The 17935-nt window shown below is 38.5% G+C and overlaps 1 protein-coding gene and 1 long non-coding RNA gene across 50 annotated transcripts in view; one reads left to right on the top strand and one right to left on the bottom strand.

Moving 5' to 3' along the window:
* The window catches only part of LOC121107051, a 52271-nt gene that overhangs the window by 15193 nt on the left and 19143 nt on the right, over positions 1–17935 (bottom strand). The gene's annotated exons all lie outside the window — the stretch shown is intronic.
* Positions 1–17935, top strand: part of STRBP (spermatid perinuclear RNA binding protein) — a 63280-nt gene that overhangs the window by 33300 nt on the left and 12045 nt on the right. For 11 of the 49 annotated variants that reach the window (XR_003078045.3, XM_015279427.4, XM_015279426.4 and 8 more), the window contains 12 exons: positions 2514–2608; positions 3028–3123; positions 3937–4048; positions 4733–4830; positions 5264–5375; positions 5966–6058; positions 6877–7076; positions 8690–8848; positions 10257–10391; positions 11203–11343; positions 13021–13147; positions 14781–14825. Coding sequence is in view for 48 of the 49 variants with exons in the window: in XM_015279427.4 (XP_015134913.1) it covers positions 2514–2608; positions 3028–3123; positions 3937–4048; positions 4733–4830; positions 5264–5375; positions 5966–6058; positions 6877–7076; positions 8690–8848; positions 10257–10391; positions 11203–11343; positions 13021–13147; positions 14781–14825 (1413 nt within the window). In the remaining variant the exon portion in view is untranslated. Of the gene's footprint in view, positions 1–2513; positions 2609–3027; positions 3124–3936; positions 4049–4732; positions 4831–5263; positions 5376–5965; positions 6059–6876; positions 7077–8689; positions 8849–10256; positions 10392–11202; positions 11344–13020; positions 13148–14780; positions 14826–15109; positions 15703–17480; positions 17920–17935 lie in introns of those variants that run through there. The other 38 variants (XM_046901737.1, XM_046901741.1, XM_025156044.3 and 35 more) reach the window with 10 other exon arrangements.

Below are 17935 nucleotides of genomic sequence, written 5' to 3'. Positions count from 1 at the left end.
GATGTCAGGGCTTTATTATGATCTACTTGTTTAAACTCCTTGTATCATTGCTTTTGTTAAAACCACAAGGAAAAAAAAAAAAAGCTTTGCAACCACACTTGAAAAATTTTGATTGGGTCTCACTTTCCTGACTGGCAGAGCATGAAGAAACATGCCATTCTACTGAGGATGTTGAAAGGCAGTCTGCTACAAGCTGCTCACCCTCTTCACTGCCTGTTCTCTTCATCCTCCTGTTTAATAGAATCTTGCACCAGAAGTTGGCTGACTGCAGCAGCTGCACAAAGTGCTCAGAACACCAGTATTGAGATTGTAATTAGCAAAATTCTCCAAGTTATTTCTAATACAGACCTTTTGAAATAGTCTTATCCCTACTGGAGAATTAAGATTTCAGTTTGCTGAAAACAAATCTTAAGAGAATGGAAAAGCCTTTTCATTCACTGGAATGACTGATGTCATATTCTGTCTATGGCCTTATAGTTTTAAGGCAAAGAAACTTACTTTGTCACTAGATGCAATGTGCTTTAGCAGTCTTGTGCAGTAGACTAGTTTGGCAATGAACTGTATCTTGACAAAAGCTAATGAGCTTGCAGTCAGTCATCTTTGCTATTTCTAACGTTTTAAAATAAGATTCTGATCATTCATTGACAGTAGCTGTTTTATAAAATATGTGAGCTTTAAGCAGATGTTTTTATTGTCCAAAATAAAGGATCTTTTTATGCAACGACACAGATGTATATTTAGTAATTGTGCCATAAAACTACTCCTGAAAATAAATGAAACTGCAAAATTTAGAAGCAAGCTTTGTGTTCCTAAGTGACCTTTTGTTCTCACAGCAATCAAGTACCTTGAGAGTGCAGCTTTTATTTGGAGAACATGCAAGAGGAGTGATTAATCTCAATATTGTAATGGTATTGTTGAGGGCAATAAGAAACAATGCAAATATCTGCTGTGAAGTTCATCGGGGTCAGAAAATAAGCTTATAGCACTTAAGTCTTCTGCTGACAGCAGAACAAGCAGATGCAAAATGCAACTATGAACTATCAGACAAGACACTTGGTTCTGTTCAGTTTTACACTTTTCTTTTTGGCTTTGGGCTCTTTTATCCATTGTAACATAATGTGCTTTCACCAGAGTAACCTTCTCATTGGTGGCACAGGAGGTGAAGCAGCTTAACATTAAAGGTGCAGTTACACTTACAAAAAATACCACTGAAAGTAGCCTATGGAAAAGTACTTATAATTGATTAGTAACATTTCAACATATAAACCAACTGTACTTTTTCTCCTAGCACGGTGATATTTTAGAAGTCTTTCTGGATACTGAATCCAGCATAGATTTTGGACTGGATGTTGTATTTCATCCAGACATTCATAATCTCTCTTGCAACCTGTAGAGTTGTCCATTAGGAACAATGAAAAGGTTGTTCTAGTTTTTCCAAAATATTTACTTTGAAATAGTTGTGTATTCATGGGAAAACAACACGTTCAAGGTTACAGCTGAGCCATGAATTCATTTTACTTCCACTGTGATGTTCTCATGTCAGAGAAAATCTGAATCCTCTCAGATATATCCTCTCAGATATGTACAATCTGTCATTTGTACAGTTTCCAGAAAGTCTGGATGCTAACTGCCCCTTTTAAGGGGAAAAAAAAAAAAAAAATCAGGGAGGAAAGGACTGTTGTAATATTCGTTGTTACAGAGCTGGACGTGACTGCTACGAGCAGTTTTTTGCATACTGGATTAAAAAAAAGAGAAAGAGATGCGAGAAAAGCGTAAAGCTCAACAGAAATGTCTTGTCTCTAAAATCCTTCTTTGAATTTCATGTTTGTTTTTGGCTGCTGTTGAGAGTGAAGATTTTTACAAGAGGGGACTGCTTCTCAATATGTTAATGATCTGTAATTTACAGAACTTCTTTCATGTTTTGGTTACAATGAAGATTAATCAAACTGTAGAAATTTCTCATTTCTGACATCTTTCTTTCAGTGAATTACTGTTCAGTACTGCTAATACTGTTCAATAAAAAATACTTCAAATAAATTCAATTTTTTTTAAATTATCAACACTTGCATGGGAATAACTTCAGAGCACTCTTACTGTTTTTTTTATATTCTACCCCTCTCATGAAAATCTTCCCCTTGTCAAAAGAAGCTTGTCTCTGAAATTGTGCCACTTTTGTGCACTTAAAAGTCACAAAGAAGGGAAAGAACAACCAAAAGAAGTGCTATATAGCTGTTTTCTGCCCTGAAATGTGTTCTGCATTTTTAATAAGATCCCAGATTGTCTATAGCAGTGGCCATCTTTATTATTACTATTATTCTATAAGGAGCGAATGCCTTTGCTTCTTTTGCACATGTGCACATTTACTACATGTAATGGCTTGTTTAAATTAAATAACAGTGCACTTAAATTCTGGGAGTCTTATTACCTCTTTGAAATGCTGCCGCTCTTTTCGTATTGTGACAGAAACCCCTTGGTCAAATTGTATCTGTCTCTTTTTATCCCATTTTTACCAGTAGACAGTGTTGCGATGAAAGATCCTCCGGACTTATTGGACAGGCAGAAATGCCTGGAGGCCTTGGCGTCTCTGCGGCACGCCAAATGGTTTCAGGTTGGCTATTTGTTCTTACCTTGTTGTTACTGTAGCCTTACGAGGTTTAATTTGAGATATTTAATTTTAATGCCTCTTTAATTTCTGAATAGTCCCTAGTAGAGCAAAGGTCTACAATTCCGAATTCAGTGCTGTACTGTGTAAGGGCAGGCATGACAGGTACACAGCCAACTGGTCTAGAGTTGTTGTGAGACTACAAAAGCAATCTTGACATTTTGCTTCCTTTTCTTTGTCTCTCTATAAATTGAAGTATTTTACTTTCTATAACTGTTCTTATTTTGCATGAGTCTGATTAAGTATTAAGTAGTTATCATAAAAAAAAAAACAAAACCTATCCCAGGTCTCTGCATTTAAAAAGAAAAGCAAAAGCGAAGGCAAGGTTTTTTGCAGGTATACTGGAACCATTCTGTTTGTTTTAGGCCAGGGCAAATGGACTAAAATCATGTGTAATTGTGCTTCGTATTCTGCGGGATTTGTGCAACAGAGTCCCCACATGGGCACCACTGAAAGGATGGGTAAGTACAAAAAGAGTTGAAGGCAACCTGCTCAGATCTCAGACTTTTTTAAGGACTGTAGCGGTGTCTGAACTGGGGGAAACAGCACACTGTATGACATGTCTTCCTTTAGCTTCCCTCCCAACTCTCTGAGCTTTCCACTAACTGCTGCCTGCATAGGAATGTGCTTACAGGAAAGAAAAAGAACACGAACATTTGTTCAGTCTATTAGGTGTGCCAGTGCCATGGAAGGAGGAATGACACTGTGGGGACTTGCAGACTGTTACAGATTTACAGTAGAATTCCCCAGTATACCGCCAACTTCAGCTATTCAGAGTCTCCTGCTACAATGGCAATGGTGGTCCTATCAGAGCACATTATTCTATGTTAGCAGGTTTGGAGAGGGCCAAGTACTCTGTATGTCCAGAAAGGAAAACTTCAGAGGTCACAGAAGGCAGTGTTTTCTCTCACGCAAAACTGGTATCACAGAGTCAAAGAATTGAATGGGTTGGAAGGGACCTGTAGAGGTCATCAAGTCCAACCCCCTTGGATATCCCTTAGACAGGAGGAGAATATTCATGACTTGGCTGTAAAAGGCTCATCCTTTTAGACTTTCCTACGCAGTTAATGGAGAGCATTCATTTCCTCAGAAGGTAACTAACTCAGAGCAGGGAACAAATATATGTGCTGGAATGGCAGTATCTGCAGTTAGGACTGTAGTGCATTAAAACTGGAGTAAGCTGATGTGAATGTTCTTCCCCTCTACCTCTTGGTTTTTAACTACAGTTACAGGTACCCTTGTGTCCATACTAATCGTAATTTAATGTCTTCTAGCCACTCGAGCTTATATGTGAAAAATCTATAGGTACTTGTAATAGACCTTTGGGCGCTGGGGAAGCATTACGACGAGTGATGGAGTGCTTGGCATCTGGAATTCTGCTTCCCGGTAAGGGGCTGGATTAACTTCAGGAAAACAAAAGACTTATCAGGCAGCCCTCATTCGTCTAACAGCATGCTGCTGCTTGCTGTATGATTAGATGAAAAACACCTACCTTCTGCTCCCTGCCTGCTGTGGAACTAAATGAATGACTTCTTGTTTAAAATTAAAAGACAAAAGGAAGGTTGCGTGTTCATAACTGCTTGAATGAAAAACTTCTAATGCAGTTAGGAGTTCATGGGGAATCTCAGAATGACTTGGGTTGGGAGGGACCTCAAAGATCATCAGGTTTCAATGCCCCTGCCATGGGAAGGGTTGCCAAATATTAAATCAGGCACTAGATCAGGTTGCCCAGGCCCCCATCCAGGGGTTACATATAAATACTGACCTAATGACTAGCTGCTTTCTATTGTTAAACTGAAATCAGCATGTCTACCCAATCATTGCTGTTATTAAACCTCCTACTTTTAGTTCACAAAGAAGTATGTATGCATTGTTTACAAAGATCAGTACTGTGGCCTCCTCCTTCGAGGGTTAGCATGCTTTCTATTATATTTGAATCCCTTATTGGAAAAGGAGCACTTCCCACTCTGCTGAAGACGGAGACCAGCGCATGCAAAATGCAATAGTCCCTGTTCTCATACTGTTCCATGTTTACTCCCAATAATCTCTTTTTATCTTCTTCCTTCCCAGGAGGCCCTGGTCTGCATGACCCCTGTGAACGGGAGCCAACAGATGCTTTGTCTGATATGACAGTTCAGCAAAAAGAAGCCATTACGCACAGTGCTCAGGTACAGAACTCATACTGAAGTGTTGAAATCTTCAGTATTACTAATTAATTCAGTTTATTCTCTGACAGGGTGGCATATTTTAAAAGCAGTCCTGATGGTTCTTCTAGTGCCCTCCAATGGAAAGATGAAATGATATATTATGAGTGCAAGAGTTTAACAGAGATGAAATAAATCCTTTAGCAGCCCAATGTGTGCTCACTATCTGCACCCTATCTCAAGTGCTCGCAGCCCAGAGTCCTAGAGTAGGCTCCCTGTCGATGTGGCCTGCACTTTGTATTATAGAAAAAGAATTTTAGATTTTTATAAATACTTTTCTACAGCTGTCTTTCCACATAAAGGAAATGACTGTGTTTGCAAACCTAGTTAGAAATGTAGACAACTGTGGAAAAAACAGCGCTGTGATGTAACCTTTATTTCTGCTGTCACTTTATAGCATGCCCTCAGATTATCAGCCTTTGGTCAGATTTATAAGGTTTTGGAAATGGATCCCCTCCCATCAAATAAATCATTTCAGAAATATTCCTGGTCAGTAGCTGACAAAGAAGGTAGGTATTGCTTGCTCCAGAAGTTACTAATTTATAGGTAAACTAGGAATTAATGTAGAATGAAAGAAATTCCTGAGTTACCTGCTATGAATATAAGGGGAAAGCTTTTCTTTATGTTCAATTTCTGTTTGTTTTTTTTTTTTTCTTTTATGTAATTATTTTGTTGTTAGGAGAAAGTGTGGAAGTTCTTTTCTCCAGAACTACTAACAGAGTAGTAGCAGTTCAGCTAGGGTACAGATGATTTTCCTTAAGCACAAAGTCATTTTGGGATCTAACGATAAAATAGTTATGATTCTTACGCTGGGGAAGGGGAGAATTTAGACTGGTGAAAAAGCACAATGAATGTCCATTGCAAGAATTTCATTACTTATATGGCACATAATATTGGAAACAGACATCTTCCACGGCTTAGCACAATGAGTAATAAGCTACTATTGTCTCACACGTACAAATAAGAAAACTTTGACTGAAGGTTGAGGGGCTTTTTCATAGTTATAGACATGGAAATAACAGTATGAGACTACTGTGACTATTACAGAATTTTGTTTTTCTAGTAGTACCTTCGTATTACAAGGAAATTTATACCCTAGGTACAGGCTCATCTGCTCTCAAGAGACCATTTGAAGATGGTGTTGGGGACGATAAAGATCCAAATAAAAAGATGAAGCGTAATCTGAGGAAAAGTAAGTGCAACGCTTCTCCATTCTGTTTTCAGAGATGCACTATACAGTAGGAACTGGTTTAAGAGCTTCTCTATGGTGGTGCAGAATAGCATGTGAAGAAGTCTTTGGAACAAAAAATGGTGTTGCTATTGTCCAGCACTGAGAATGTTACAGAGTTCTTATTGTATATCTGAATGTCTCCTGACATGTATTAATAAAGCAGTGTTTTGCGTTTTAAATGGAGCAACCTGTCAGGTCATGAAAAAATGTGTTTCCTAAGCGATTGAAGTATTTTATTGATGACTTTCCTCTACTGATTTTCCCCAGTAATACTGCAGTGTGAAGATTTGCCTTGTTGCACTCCCTTCTCAAGATAGCTACTGTCTCTCAATACCCTCCCACAAGAAAAACGTAAAATGCTTCATCTACAAAACATTGACATTGAATTTATGCACAGAATAAAAATATCTCAGCATTTCTGTGATCCAGTCAATTCTAGAGGATATTTTGATAGTGCTACCATTTGTGCCAGTTCTATGTCTGGTTCTTCACTACTTATAAAGCTTTGAAGAATACAGATAGCTGCAAGAGAGTTGTATTAATTTTAAAATATGGATAATTATATTGACCAAACATGAAATAGCTTTTTACGGACATAGGTGTTATGACCGCCCTTAATCTTTGAGAGACTGGGAGTTTGTTTTGCACCTTTATACTGACAGAATGCACTGAAATGCTAACTGATACGAACTGTTTCATTCCTTTATTCATGCTGTTTTGTTAATCTCCGTCCTTTCTTCTCCTCCCTCCTTTCTTCTCCCTCCCCCCCCCCCACTTAGTACTAGATAGTAAAGCAATAGATCTCATGAATGCTCTGATGAGGCTGAACCAAATCAGGCCGGGGCTTCAGTATAAGCTGCTGTCCCAGTCTGGTCCAGTCCATGCCCCAGTCTTCACAATGTCTGTAGATGTTGATGGTACGACATATGAAGCATCAGGACCTTCTAAGAAAACAGCCAAGCTCCATGTGGCAGTGAAGGTAAGGCAGCCTAAAGTAATCTGCTAAACTCAGATCTTGGAACACAGAGCACAAAATATGGTTGTCAGAATTAGTAATGCTAATGAAATTCAGTAATAACTGAGTGAGGCTGAGTTACTACCTTTGTACTCAGAACGTGGTTGGGCTATGAATGAACAAGCATCACTGGTTTTAGAATAGTGGAGAGGAACAATGTGGAAGGAAAATCTTCCATGGCTCTATGTGTCAGCTCATGGACTGAATGTGGTATTTAAGTTCTGCATAAGCGGTGAGAGGGCTGCCTGCGTGTCAGTTTTGTTCTTCTTATGACTAGAAGACAGCATGTTGGTGGCTCCTTCTTTTTGACCCCTTTCTTCTCCAAATCTCTTCATTTGCGGACTATTAAACTCCTTGAAATAAGGAGCTGTTTCCTGTCTTCAGTACTGGAATTCCTTTATGCGCAGTGGTAAACTCTATGCATTAATGATGGATCTCCAGTCAGTTTTTCAGTAAGAGACTAAAATACAGTCACTGGTTAACTTAATATTGCTTCTTGTAGGTGCTGTACATTGGCAGAGCTCTTGTATTTTAAGCATTAGTAGACTGGAATGCCCAATGTGAGCACCCTTACTGCATGACAGGGGGATAGCTGAGATGTTAAGGCAGACTGAGCCTATTAGGTTTCTGGGAAGAAAGGGAAGTTTCTTTCACGTGAATTATCTGTAAGAGAACCTTTTAACAGAACTCCAATTATGATGAAAACAAGTGCATCTGTCATTCTGTGCTTCATTCTATGTGTCTTTAAGAAGAACTGCATTTTCAGAAGTTTCATCTGGCAACTTTGTGCTTTCTTTTGATTTCAGTATTGAAAATCCCATTGTCCTTTGTGCTTTCAAGTTCAAAGTGTCCAAAAGTATCTGAGGGAATGTGTTGTTCCTGAGGAAAGGCAAATCTCTGCATGTGTGTCCTTCCTGACTTCCTCATACCTTTATTTTACCTCACTCCCTGCAGTTGTTCGCAGGGAAGTAAAAGAGGGGGAGTGGGGAGGGGAAAATAAGACTTGCTCTGAAGGACTGTAACTTCTCTGCCCTTGAACTTCTCTGTGTTTGACAGATCTTTGCTGGTACCTACCCAGGTCTGTTCTGAATCTACACATGTATATCCTGAGCTGCATTTAAAAACATCCCTGGTTCAAGTGAATGACAAATGGATGGTGCGCCAGACTAGCTTTCCCTGGCTGCCAGCACCCCACTCTCACATCCTCCCCGTACCCTCCACCCCAAGCAAATCTGGGCCCTGGTTTCCCATACTGAAAAGGGAGATTACTCTTAACATTTCAGTTTCTAGATCTGATCTTTTTAAAAACTAGAAGCCCTGAAAATTCATCTAAATGTACAGCACAGAGAGACAAAATTCTGTTTGTGTTGATTCCACTTCTGGAAACCTGGAACTGTTTTCCCTATTGCTACTCAGCTTTTCTCCATTTCAACATAGGAGAAAATACATTTTCTAAGCAGTGTGCCTTTACTAAGTATCTGGTGGCCATTCTTCTTGTCATGATCAGCTTTCTATGTTTGTTTTTGTTTCTGTACTATTACCTATTTTACAGTCAATTACCTGTATTTTCGTTGTAGGTTTTACAAGCAATGGGTTATCCAACTGGTTTTGATGCAGATGTTGAATGTGTAAGTTCTGATGAAAAATCAGATAATGAAGGTAAAAATGAAACAGTGTCTTCAATCTCAAGCAATAATACTGGAAATTCTACAGCTGACACCTCTGCTACCCTAGAGGTGAGTAGTCCGTAGAAAACTCAAAGTGATGGAGAGGTACAGTGGGTTTTTTTTGTTTGTTTTTTTCCTTTTTTCCTGTCCTGGAAGAGGATGACATATTAATTACAGCACTGGTTGAGAAACTGAAGAGTTTCCAGTCTCAGACCTGCCCTGCCATAGGCTGCAGACTGATAATTTGATTTTTGTGCTTCTTTTTCTGGTGGAGTATCCATATTGTGCTCTTCAGATCATAAATTCTTTTTGATAGATATTCTTTCCTACTTTGCTCACATATGGTCCAAGGAGTAGGACAGCATTTTATTTGCTGCTCTTTGCCCTTAGTAATGGAAATCTGGCATTTTCTCTTCTATAACAGGCTTGTCAAAAAGGTATGGTTCTGTAGACAATAACTTAATGATACATCCATGTGACCAATAAAATATTTTTAAAATTCATTAGGAGATGTTAAGAAACAAACCTAATACCTCTATGTATATCAAAGCTGCATTGAAAATGAATCAATTTCAGTACAGTCAACGTTAATTTTCCCACTTCTACCTGAAGTCACTTGCTATAATGAAGAAAGCTGTGCTTGCTTCCTCACTGAAGTTGTGAAAAATAAAGTATTCCTCAAAGGAAAAAATTCCAGTAATTTTAGCAGTACTGATCGAACATCTCTGAAATCATGGTGGTATGGGCCTCTAGTGTATTAATTTACTTTCAAAGGACAGTTCCTAACACTAGGACTCTTGATCCTTATCCAAAATTAAAACTTGCTTTTGGAAATTTTTCTCAATCCATCATTCTTTACTACTGAGTGGTCATTTGCACCTGTAGCTGAGTGCACTATAATGCAGGCCCATGTGCTGCTGCACTTAGATCTCAGCCCAACCTTCCTTGTATCCAGATATATTTGTTTCAGCATGTGACCCATGCTGAAACTTCTTCAGTCAGAGCTCTCAGTAGTGCCAGAAAGTAATTAGATCAAGCATCAGAGAAGCGTGCAAGATTGTGAAGGCCAGTGTCCCCTGTATCAGCATTTGATTTCAAGGAACTTGATACCATGACTTCAGTCATGGATACCTTGGGGGTTTAAATTCCAAGTGCAGCTGGTGTGATGCTTGGTGCTATGTAGATACCAGACTAGGCTCTGAAACCACTAGCTTGCTATCACACTAGAGACTAGACTTTCTATCTGCTGTTCTAGTGCATCATGTTATCAAGGCAGTGTTACCTTTGATACAGGTCTGCTCCTGGAAATTCTAGCGAGACGTGTGTATTAGGAACAACGTGTTATTGCAGAAACTTTATGAAGTGAAAATGCTGCCAAATGGCTGACCACTTGACACTGTATGCTATAATGCTGCAGATATTTGTCTGCTCTTTGAAGACATAAGGCTCTAAAGCAACCCCATGAATGTCTCTCTAGGTAAGAACTCAGGGTCCTATACTGACAGCAAGTGGTAAAAATCCGGTGATGGAGCTCAATGAAAAAAGAAGAGGTCTGAAGTATGAGCTCATCTCTGAGACAGGTGGAAGCCATGACAAGCGATTTGTGATGGAGGTGAGCAAAACAGTATTGTAGAGTTTGTAAGTGGTTTTACTGATTAACAGTGCTTCAGTTCTTGAAGTTGCTTGCTGCCACAATTTAGGTTTCTTTTGATTTTGCTTTTTGTATCTCTTACTGCTCCCCTGACTTGCCGAAGAGAATTTCTTGTGCTTTAGGAAAACAAAATGAGAAATAGAACTGGACTTTGAGAGTCCTAAACCATACCGTATCTTGACATAAGTAGGAGAAAAGTAAGATCGACAGCCTGGAAAACAAAAGTATCTGATTAGCAAGCATTGCAAACATGCTTGGTAACCTCACAGTTTGAATCTTCTGTCGTCATCATAGCAGAATTATTTGAAATGATGAGGGATTAAATTTGTTTGTCTTCATCTACTTCTGCTATATTTGAAGTAGCATTGAGCTTTAGAAGAGGTATGAGGTAGCACTTCAAATAAATAGCGTGAATATAGTGTAAGCAAAGATATTGGTATATGAGGCATTGTTAAAGATGAGGGGGCCTCAAAATTTGACTCCAAAATCCTATTTCCAAGCAGCATCATTTATTTGTTGAACTTAAAGCATATTGGTTAAATTCATTATCAATAGATATATTGGTGGTCTTTTAATTCCACTTGTAGTTTTTAGGTTCCTGATTCAGTCGTAACAGTGATTTGTGTGATCACTTCAGTATTCTTCATTATGTTTCAGAAGCAACAGAGTTCTTGTTTTTTAACTACTGAAGCTGTCTCAGAGCTGACCAGCAGGTATAGCATGGTATTCCCAAAGGTATATAACAGACATAAACTGTTATCTCAATTTTCAGGTAGAAGTAGATGGCCAGAAATTCAGAGGTGCAGGCCCAAATAAGAAAGTAGCAAAAGCAAGTGCTGCATTAGCAGCACTTGAGAAACTGTTTTCTGGACCTAATGCAGCAAACAACAAGAAAAAGAAAATTCTTCCTCAGGTAAGAATTGTTGCTTGCTTTTCTGGTACATTTTGTTACCACAGCGCTGTGTCTTATGATTCAGGAGTCTCTACAGGAAGTAATTTCAGTGTTTTGTCTGATGGGCTCGCAGTAAGGCTTCTGATTTTTATTCGACAGTAACTACAGTAGCGTAACAACACGGTATGATATTTGGGACCACACTGTACTAATGCCACTGAAATGTTTTCATATTGTTAAGGAGTTTAAGCTGAAGGAAATACAGTAGAAAAGGCAGCACAAAGAGGTGGTGATGAGCTGGAGGAAATACAGTAAGTTCAGTGGTTGAATGATGACATGGAAATCTATTCTTTGTCAGAGCCATACTGTGCTCCTCCATCACTTACACACATAGAGAATAAATTATGTATAGTTTGGCGAAGGCATTATTTCTAGGTTCTGGAGTAGGCTGAAATTTCTGTACCAGACTTGGCAAGTGAGACATTTCAGTTAGTGTGGAGCACTTCTAAAATTAAAAAAAAAAATCAAACAAAAAATAATCTTGGACTTTTCCATTAGGTTTAACAGCCCCAATAATCACTCAAGTTTAAGGTTGAACAGAACAGAAACTATCAACAGTGTCTTTCCCACAGAGAACTGCTGACAGAGAAAAACAAACAAACAAAAAAAAAACCCTGAGGATTACCATCTCGGTCTCTTCTGTACAAATACATTAACATTAGGATTTTCTTGTCATTTCAGGAGCAGAATGTATCATAATATAGAGTTAAATGACAAGTCAACTCTTTTTGTCTTTGTTCTGTTACTAATAACAATCCTTGTTTTACTAAGACTTCTGGTTAGGAGTATTTCAATTTCCATTACTGTGCTGAAAGTCTACAAGATCAGAAAAACACTACCTCATAGGATAATGTTCCACAGGCAGCCAAGATATGAAGACTTACGATTCAGGCAGTTTCTAAATTGACTTTTTTCCTTTTTTTTTCCTGTTTGCTTGTTCTCTTTTTTGCAGAAGGCAATGATGGCAACAACTTCTCTTTGAATTAATGGGATATGCATGATTTTACAGTGTTTCCAGAAGACAGCCGGGGGGGGGGGGGCATCTAGTAACACAAAGCTCTGCTCTGATGCAGTAAGCAGTAACAGCTTCTGCAACTCCTTGCAGTATTCTGAGATCTTTTGACAGTGGAAAAGAAAATGCTGATCTAAAGCAGTCTAGTGTTTATATGAGGTGGTTATTTGTCTTTGCAATGAAGTCCTGGCCCTGCTGAAGATATATGGGTTCAGGGTGGTAGGAGAAAAGCAAAGGCCTTTTTATAGATCAGTGAGAGGCAGTTTGTAGGAAAAGACAACAGAGAGGCATACCGAAGAAAGGTGCAGAAACCAATCTACCACTGGGGTAGATCATGACCACACAACCAAAACTCCAGTAAATGAAACATAGCCTGATCATGCAGACTGCAAGGTCTGAGTAAGGTGAACATGAACATCAGAACTAGAACTTGTTTGCTGAAGGGACTTGGTTTCTGTCAGTCATTCTTTTCACATTACTTTTCCATTCTGTACTCTGCCTTAAGCAAGGACAGCACATCAAGCATGCTTAAAGTGATTCAGGAAAGATAGTGATTTAATGTACATGGCCTTTTGTATTTCCAGCAACATTTTAACATTCTGAATTGCTATTATTATTACTCCAAGCAGACTAAAGGAGTTGTCAATACAGCTGTTTCTGCAGCAGTCCAGGCTGTGCGAGGTAGAGGACGAGGTGCTTTAACAAGAGGTGCATTTGTTGGGGCAGCTGCTGCTACTGGATACATAACGCCAGGTAAGGCATGGCACAATTAGCTATTACTTCAATTCTGACTGCAGGTGTGTTCTATTCTGTATGTTAGTCACTCATCATCTGAGATAAAGCAGGAGAGAGAATTCTTGGGGCTTTAAATAAATCAGAGCCCAAAAACTGGCAGTACCTATCCTTCACAAGTCTGCAACTTGGAACTCCATGTGCACAGAATAAGAGAAAACAGCTATCCCCATAATGGCTTTCTGGGATTTATTCTATTTTTATTTTTCCATAGTTCTCTGCCACGGACAATTCCCAAAACTTTTTTCCTAAGTAAGGAACCTCTTGGATCACGGACCTTTAGCATTATGAGTAGCTCTCTTAAGAACCTCTTGCAGGGATAAATCTGGCAGGATTAGGAGTTACTGTGATCCCAGAGTTTGCCCATACAAACTGGGCATACAAGCACAGCATCTAACATTACCTTCTGTAGTGATTAAAAGATAATTAAAAGAATTTCCATTTGTACTCTGGCTGATGTTAATTTATCATCCTGGTTGTACTGTTCTGGTTAGCAATGAGCAGTGGCTCTTTTGGAATCTAGAGGCCTCCTAGTTCACATTTGTGTGTCACACTTACTGTATAGAGAAAGTGAATTATTAATCAGGTTACCTTACTGCTGATTCTTCAGGGCAGATCTGCCATCAGAAGCAAAAGTGTTTAAGCTTGAAAGGTTAGGTGCTCAGCTACCAGTGACTCATCCAAAATAGTGATGGATGGTTGGTTTGTTTGTTTAACCAATAGGTTGCAAGCAGGTATGAAAGACACGCAGTGTAAGGTGTTAGAGAACTTCAAGAAAATTTTAATATTCACTTTCTCCTTTTCAGATTACGGTATGAGTTCTAATTATACCTTTCAGCCATTCACACATACTAATAGCAAAGCCCTGTTGTTTGGTAGACCTCCTTCCTGGCACAGTAAAACAGCATGATGTCTTCATTGTTCCTGTATGTTGATGTAATCATAAATATTAAAAAACAGTAATTCATTTTTAATGGCTGTTAACATTGGTTTTGGAGCTGTCTTTCTGCCTGAGGAGTCATTTATGAGACACTTGAACCTGTCAGGGGCATGTTCTTTGCCAGAATGGAATTACTCCAGGAATAGGTTTAATTTCCCAGTCATTGCAGTTGTTAAGCTTTTATTGGTCTTGGCTGACACAGTATTTCTCTTCATCCTCTTCTCAGCAATCTGTTGCTTTTTGTGATGGACAAGTGATCCCACCAGATAAAGCAGGCAAGGGACACAACCTGTAAAGCCTTAATTATTGAAATGTTGTTACCAGGATTGGTGTTATGCACTGTTTCTGTGTCTCACTCCATAGTAATGGTTACCTCTTTGGAAAAAGGTTCCTGTTCTTGGTTTGCATCTAGATGTTCAGATGTTCTTTGTGAAACTTTCTTTTGGCTGTCAAAGTGTCAGAAAATGCTGAATTCACATAGGAACTTCACTGATAATGACATGGCATCTGCCACAGGCATCTAGCATTACCTTCCTTTTTGTGGAAGTTGAGGAAAACTGATGTACCAGAAAGGGTACATTCATTTTGGTGTGCAAATACCGTCTTCAGTTACCAGGAGAAATGAAACCCATCCCTCCTCTGTTTGTATTGCAGGCTATGGAGCACCGTATGGATATAGTACAGCTGCACCAGCTTATGGTACGTATAGCCCACTAATTAACAAATTAGAAAATATACAGAAATTCTTGTGCCAGTCCAAATGTGACAGTCTAAGCTGTCTTAGGATTTACAGTAGAAATTTAAGAGATTAAAGTTCTTAAACCATGATTACAAGCACACTTCTATGCCATAACCTTGTGGTTCTTTTTTGGTTGGAGTAGCTTTTTTGCCTATGCTTTGCCTGATCTTGTGGAAGGACTGCTTGTTCTAATTGCCTGTTCCCTTTCATACTGAAACTGAAGTAGTTTTCTTACTTTTTACAGCCAATCTGTGCTCCATTCAAAGACTACCGAAGGGCCTATGTCAGCATCTCTGAGCAATATTTATCTAAGAGACATTACAAATCATTGGCAAAATATTTGTCCACAAGTTTAACTGGCTTGTGGACTGAGCTCCCTTAATACAGTCAACTCCGTGAAATATCCAGTACAGTCTATGTGCATACACAAGCCAATCCCCAACATACACACACCCTTGCTGCAGGCTAAAACCACTGCTACTTGGGACAAGCAGAATGATTTTCTGTAGCTTATACTGTGATTAGGCTGCAAGGATGGTAGTATATGGTCATTTGCCACAATACTTTCTACTAAGAAACACAGTAAAATCAGGCTGGTAAAGGATTGGTTTCATGAAGACAGTAAACTAAACTAAAATTTAGCAATGATGGGAAAGGTTTTTCTTACTTCAACTTCTCCCTACCCACCTGCTTTCTTTTTTAATGCTAGACTAACATAGCATATTTACCTCTAACTGGCCCTTTTGGTTACTTTGAATGAGGTTTATGTGGCAATGGGAGCAAAGGAATTTGGAGTCAGTGATATGTCCTGGCAAGCAAAAAAAAAACACCCTGCATCTACTAGAACTGGTACCAATGTCCTCACTTGTCACAGGACAGGGGGGAAATCCTGCTACTCAAATGACAAGCTGGGTACATTTCAAGGTCTGCAGTTTTTTTTCACATGGGAAACCAAGCTTGCATTCCTATTTCCTAGCTTTTGTCATATGTACAATACTTGTTCTTTTCCAACTTATATAGCTTGGAAAATACCAACTCCCCAGATAGCATTATGAAAGTTAGAAACAGTTTCAAGTATTTATTTCATCAATTTCTTTTTGAGGTTTGAGCTATAGGCACTGGAAGAACGGCGCTGCTTTATTGAAAACGTGCACTTTGCTTGACTAAGACTAGCTGGTCCTATTCTGTACTTCTACAGTGGAAAGGGGAAGTACAGTGGACAATGGGCTGCACTTAAAAGTGTGCAATTCTCCCTTGTAAATTCAAGTAAACCTCTCTAGCTCTGCAAATTCTGTCACACTGACTGGCCGAGTGCTTTGAAAAATGGCAGCTGACAGCTGTGCTTTCCTATTGAGTGTATTCTGTACAGTCCTTTTATTTCCATATTTTTTCAAGGGAAAAAAAAAGGAAATTAAGTTTATAGCTTATTTCATGGCATGCATTAAAAAAAAAAAAAAAATCCCTTTACTTCTTTCCAACCTGTAGTGACTGACTATAACCTACAGCAGTAGATACCTGCCCATATGTATTTTTACAAGCCAGAGCATACAGTGACATAACACAAATCCTTTCCCAGCTGAAGACAGAACAACTGTTACCAGTGTTCCTGCAGTATGAGTTTTACTTGCAGCTTTTTATATTCCTTTCTTCTTTCCTTCCGTTTCATGTTTTTCTCGTGATGCTTATTTTGGGAGATGGATTTTAATCATTTTGGGAGCTGAATTTTAATCATTTCTTTGTGTATATGTGACATACCACTGACTTCAAAACATTGTGGAATTGGATGCCCCCATTTTTCACATAAAGAGTTTCTGTTTTTAATGTCTTATGATTGTGATGCGAAGTACTGGGATAATGCTTTTTGGCTGTAAGGTAAACATGTCTCTCTGCCTTTGTAAGCTGTTGCATGTTGGGAAACTTCACTTTGATCATTTGATGCTCTGGAATACCTGCTGTTGCTGCTTTGTGATTTCTAAATGGATACGTAGGTTAAAAACTAGTATATAAATAGGAAAGACTATTTTAAAAAAGCATTTAATTGTGCAGAAGCTTGTGAGGCCACAAGAACTCTATAATAATCATGGAATCAGGCATATATTAATCTTTCCAGACTTGCAACTTTAGTACAGGATAGCAAATGCAAAATAAAGAAGGAGATACAGAATTTACTGTAGGTGCGTGATTTCTGACTGATCTACATGGATGCTTATCAGAACTGCTCAACAGTTTCCCTGTGAATTTTCTTATATGCATAGCAGTTCCTGTCTAGAATATCTGCAGTTGTAACTGGCCTATGAAGTTAGAAAACAGAATGAGGTAGGAGAGATGAAGCTATTTCAAAATGATAGTTAAAATCCAATCTCTTTTCAACAAAATACATTCTCTTTTGAGAATACTGCTTAATTTTACCAAATACAAGGACAACAACAAACTAAATGCTAACCATCTGTTTGAAATAGCTCAAGTGTTGAAATGTTACTGTGTTTTAGACTTGCACCCTAAAATGACATCAACTGATCTGGAAAAGGTTAATGAAAACGTGATTATAAGCTCTTATCTGACTTTCTTGGATCACTGAACTTATTTGGAGTCCTCTCCCTTTTTTCTCTCTGTAGGTTTACCCAAGAGAATGGTTCTGTTACCAGTTATGAAATTCCCAACTTATCCTGTTCCCCACTACTCATTCTTTTAGCAAATGGCAGAAGCTAATTCCTATTGATTGAACAACACAGTACAGTACAGAATGTTAGAAGAAAAAGCCTTTTTATCCTGTTTTCTTTGAACATATACTTGAGCAAAGTCATTTGTAAAGAAACATCTTTTTCCTACTTTTTGATTTTAACAAAATGCAAATTTAGTTCTCTAAAACTTGAAAAAAATGTTCTGTGAAATGTTACCTCATTTTCAAATAACTTATACCAGCCTTCTGTTATAGGGAAGAACTAGAAGCTTAAACCTTACGTTTTAAATGAAGTATCCGATTATGTAAAATTAAATTTGTGAAGGATGTATAGAATATAAAACACTGATCACAAATAAACTGTTTTGTTGTAACACAAGAGTACTGCCT

The sequence above is a fragment of the Gallus gallus genome, chromosome 17 (assembly GCF_016699485.2).
Source record: "Gallus gallus isolate bGalGal1 chromosome 17, bGalGal1.mat.broiler.GRCg7b, whole genome shotgun sequence".
In the NCBI taxonomy this organism is placed as follows: Eukaryota; Metazoa; Chordata; class Aves; order Galliformes; family Phasianidae; genus Gallus; species Gallus gallus.
Note: the sequence above shows the minus strand (reverse complement) of the source record. Positions and strands in the feature narration are given on the sequence as shown.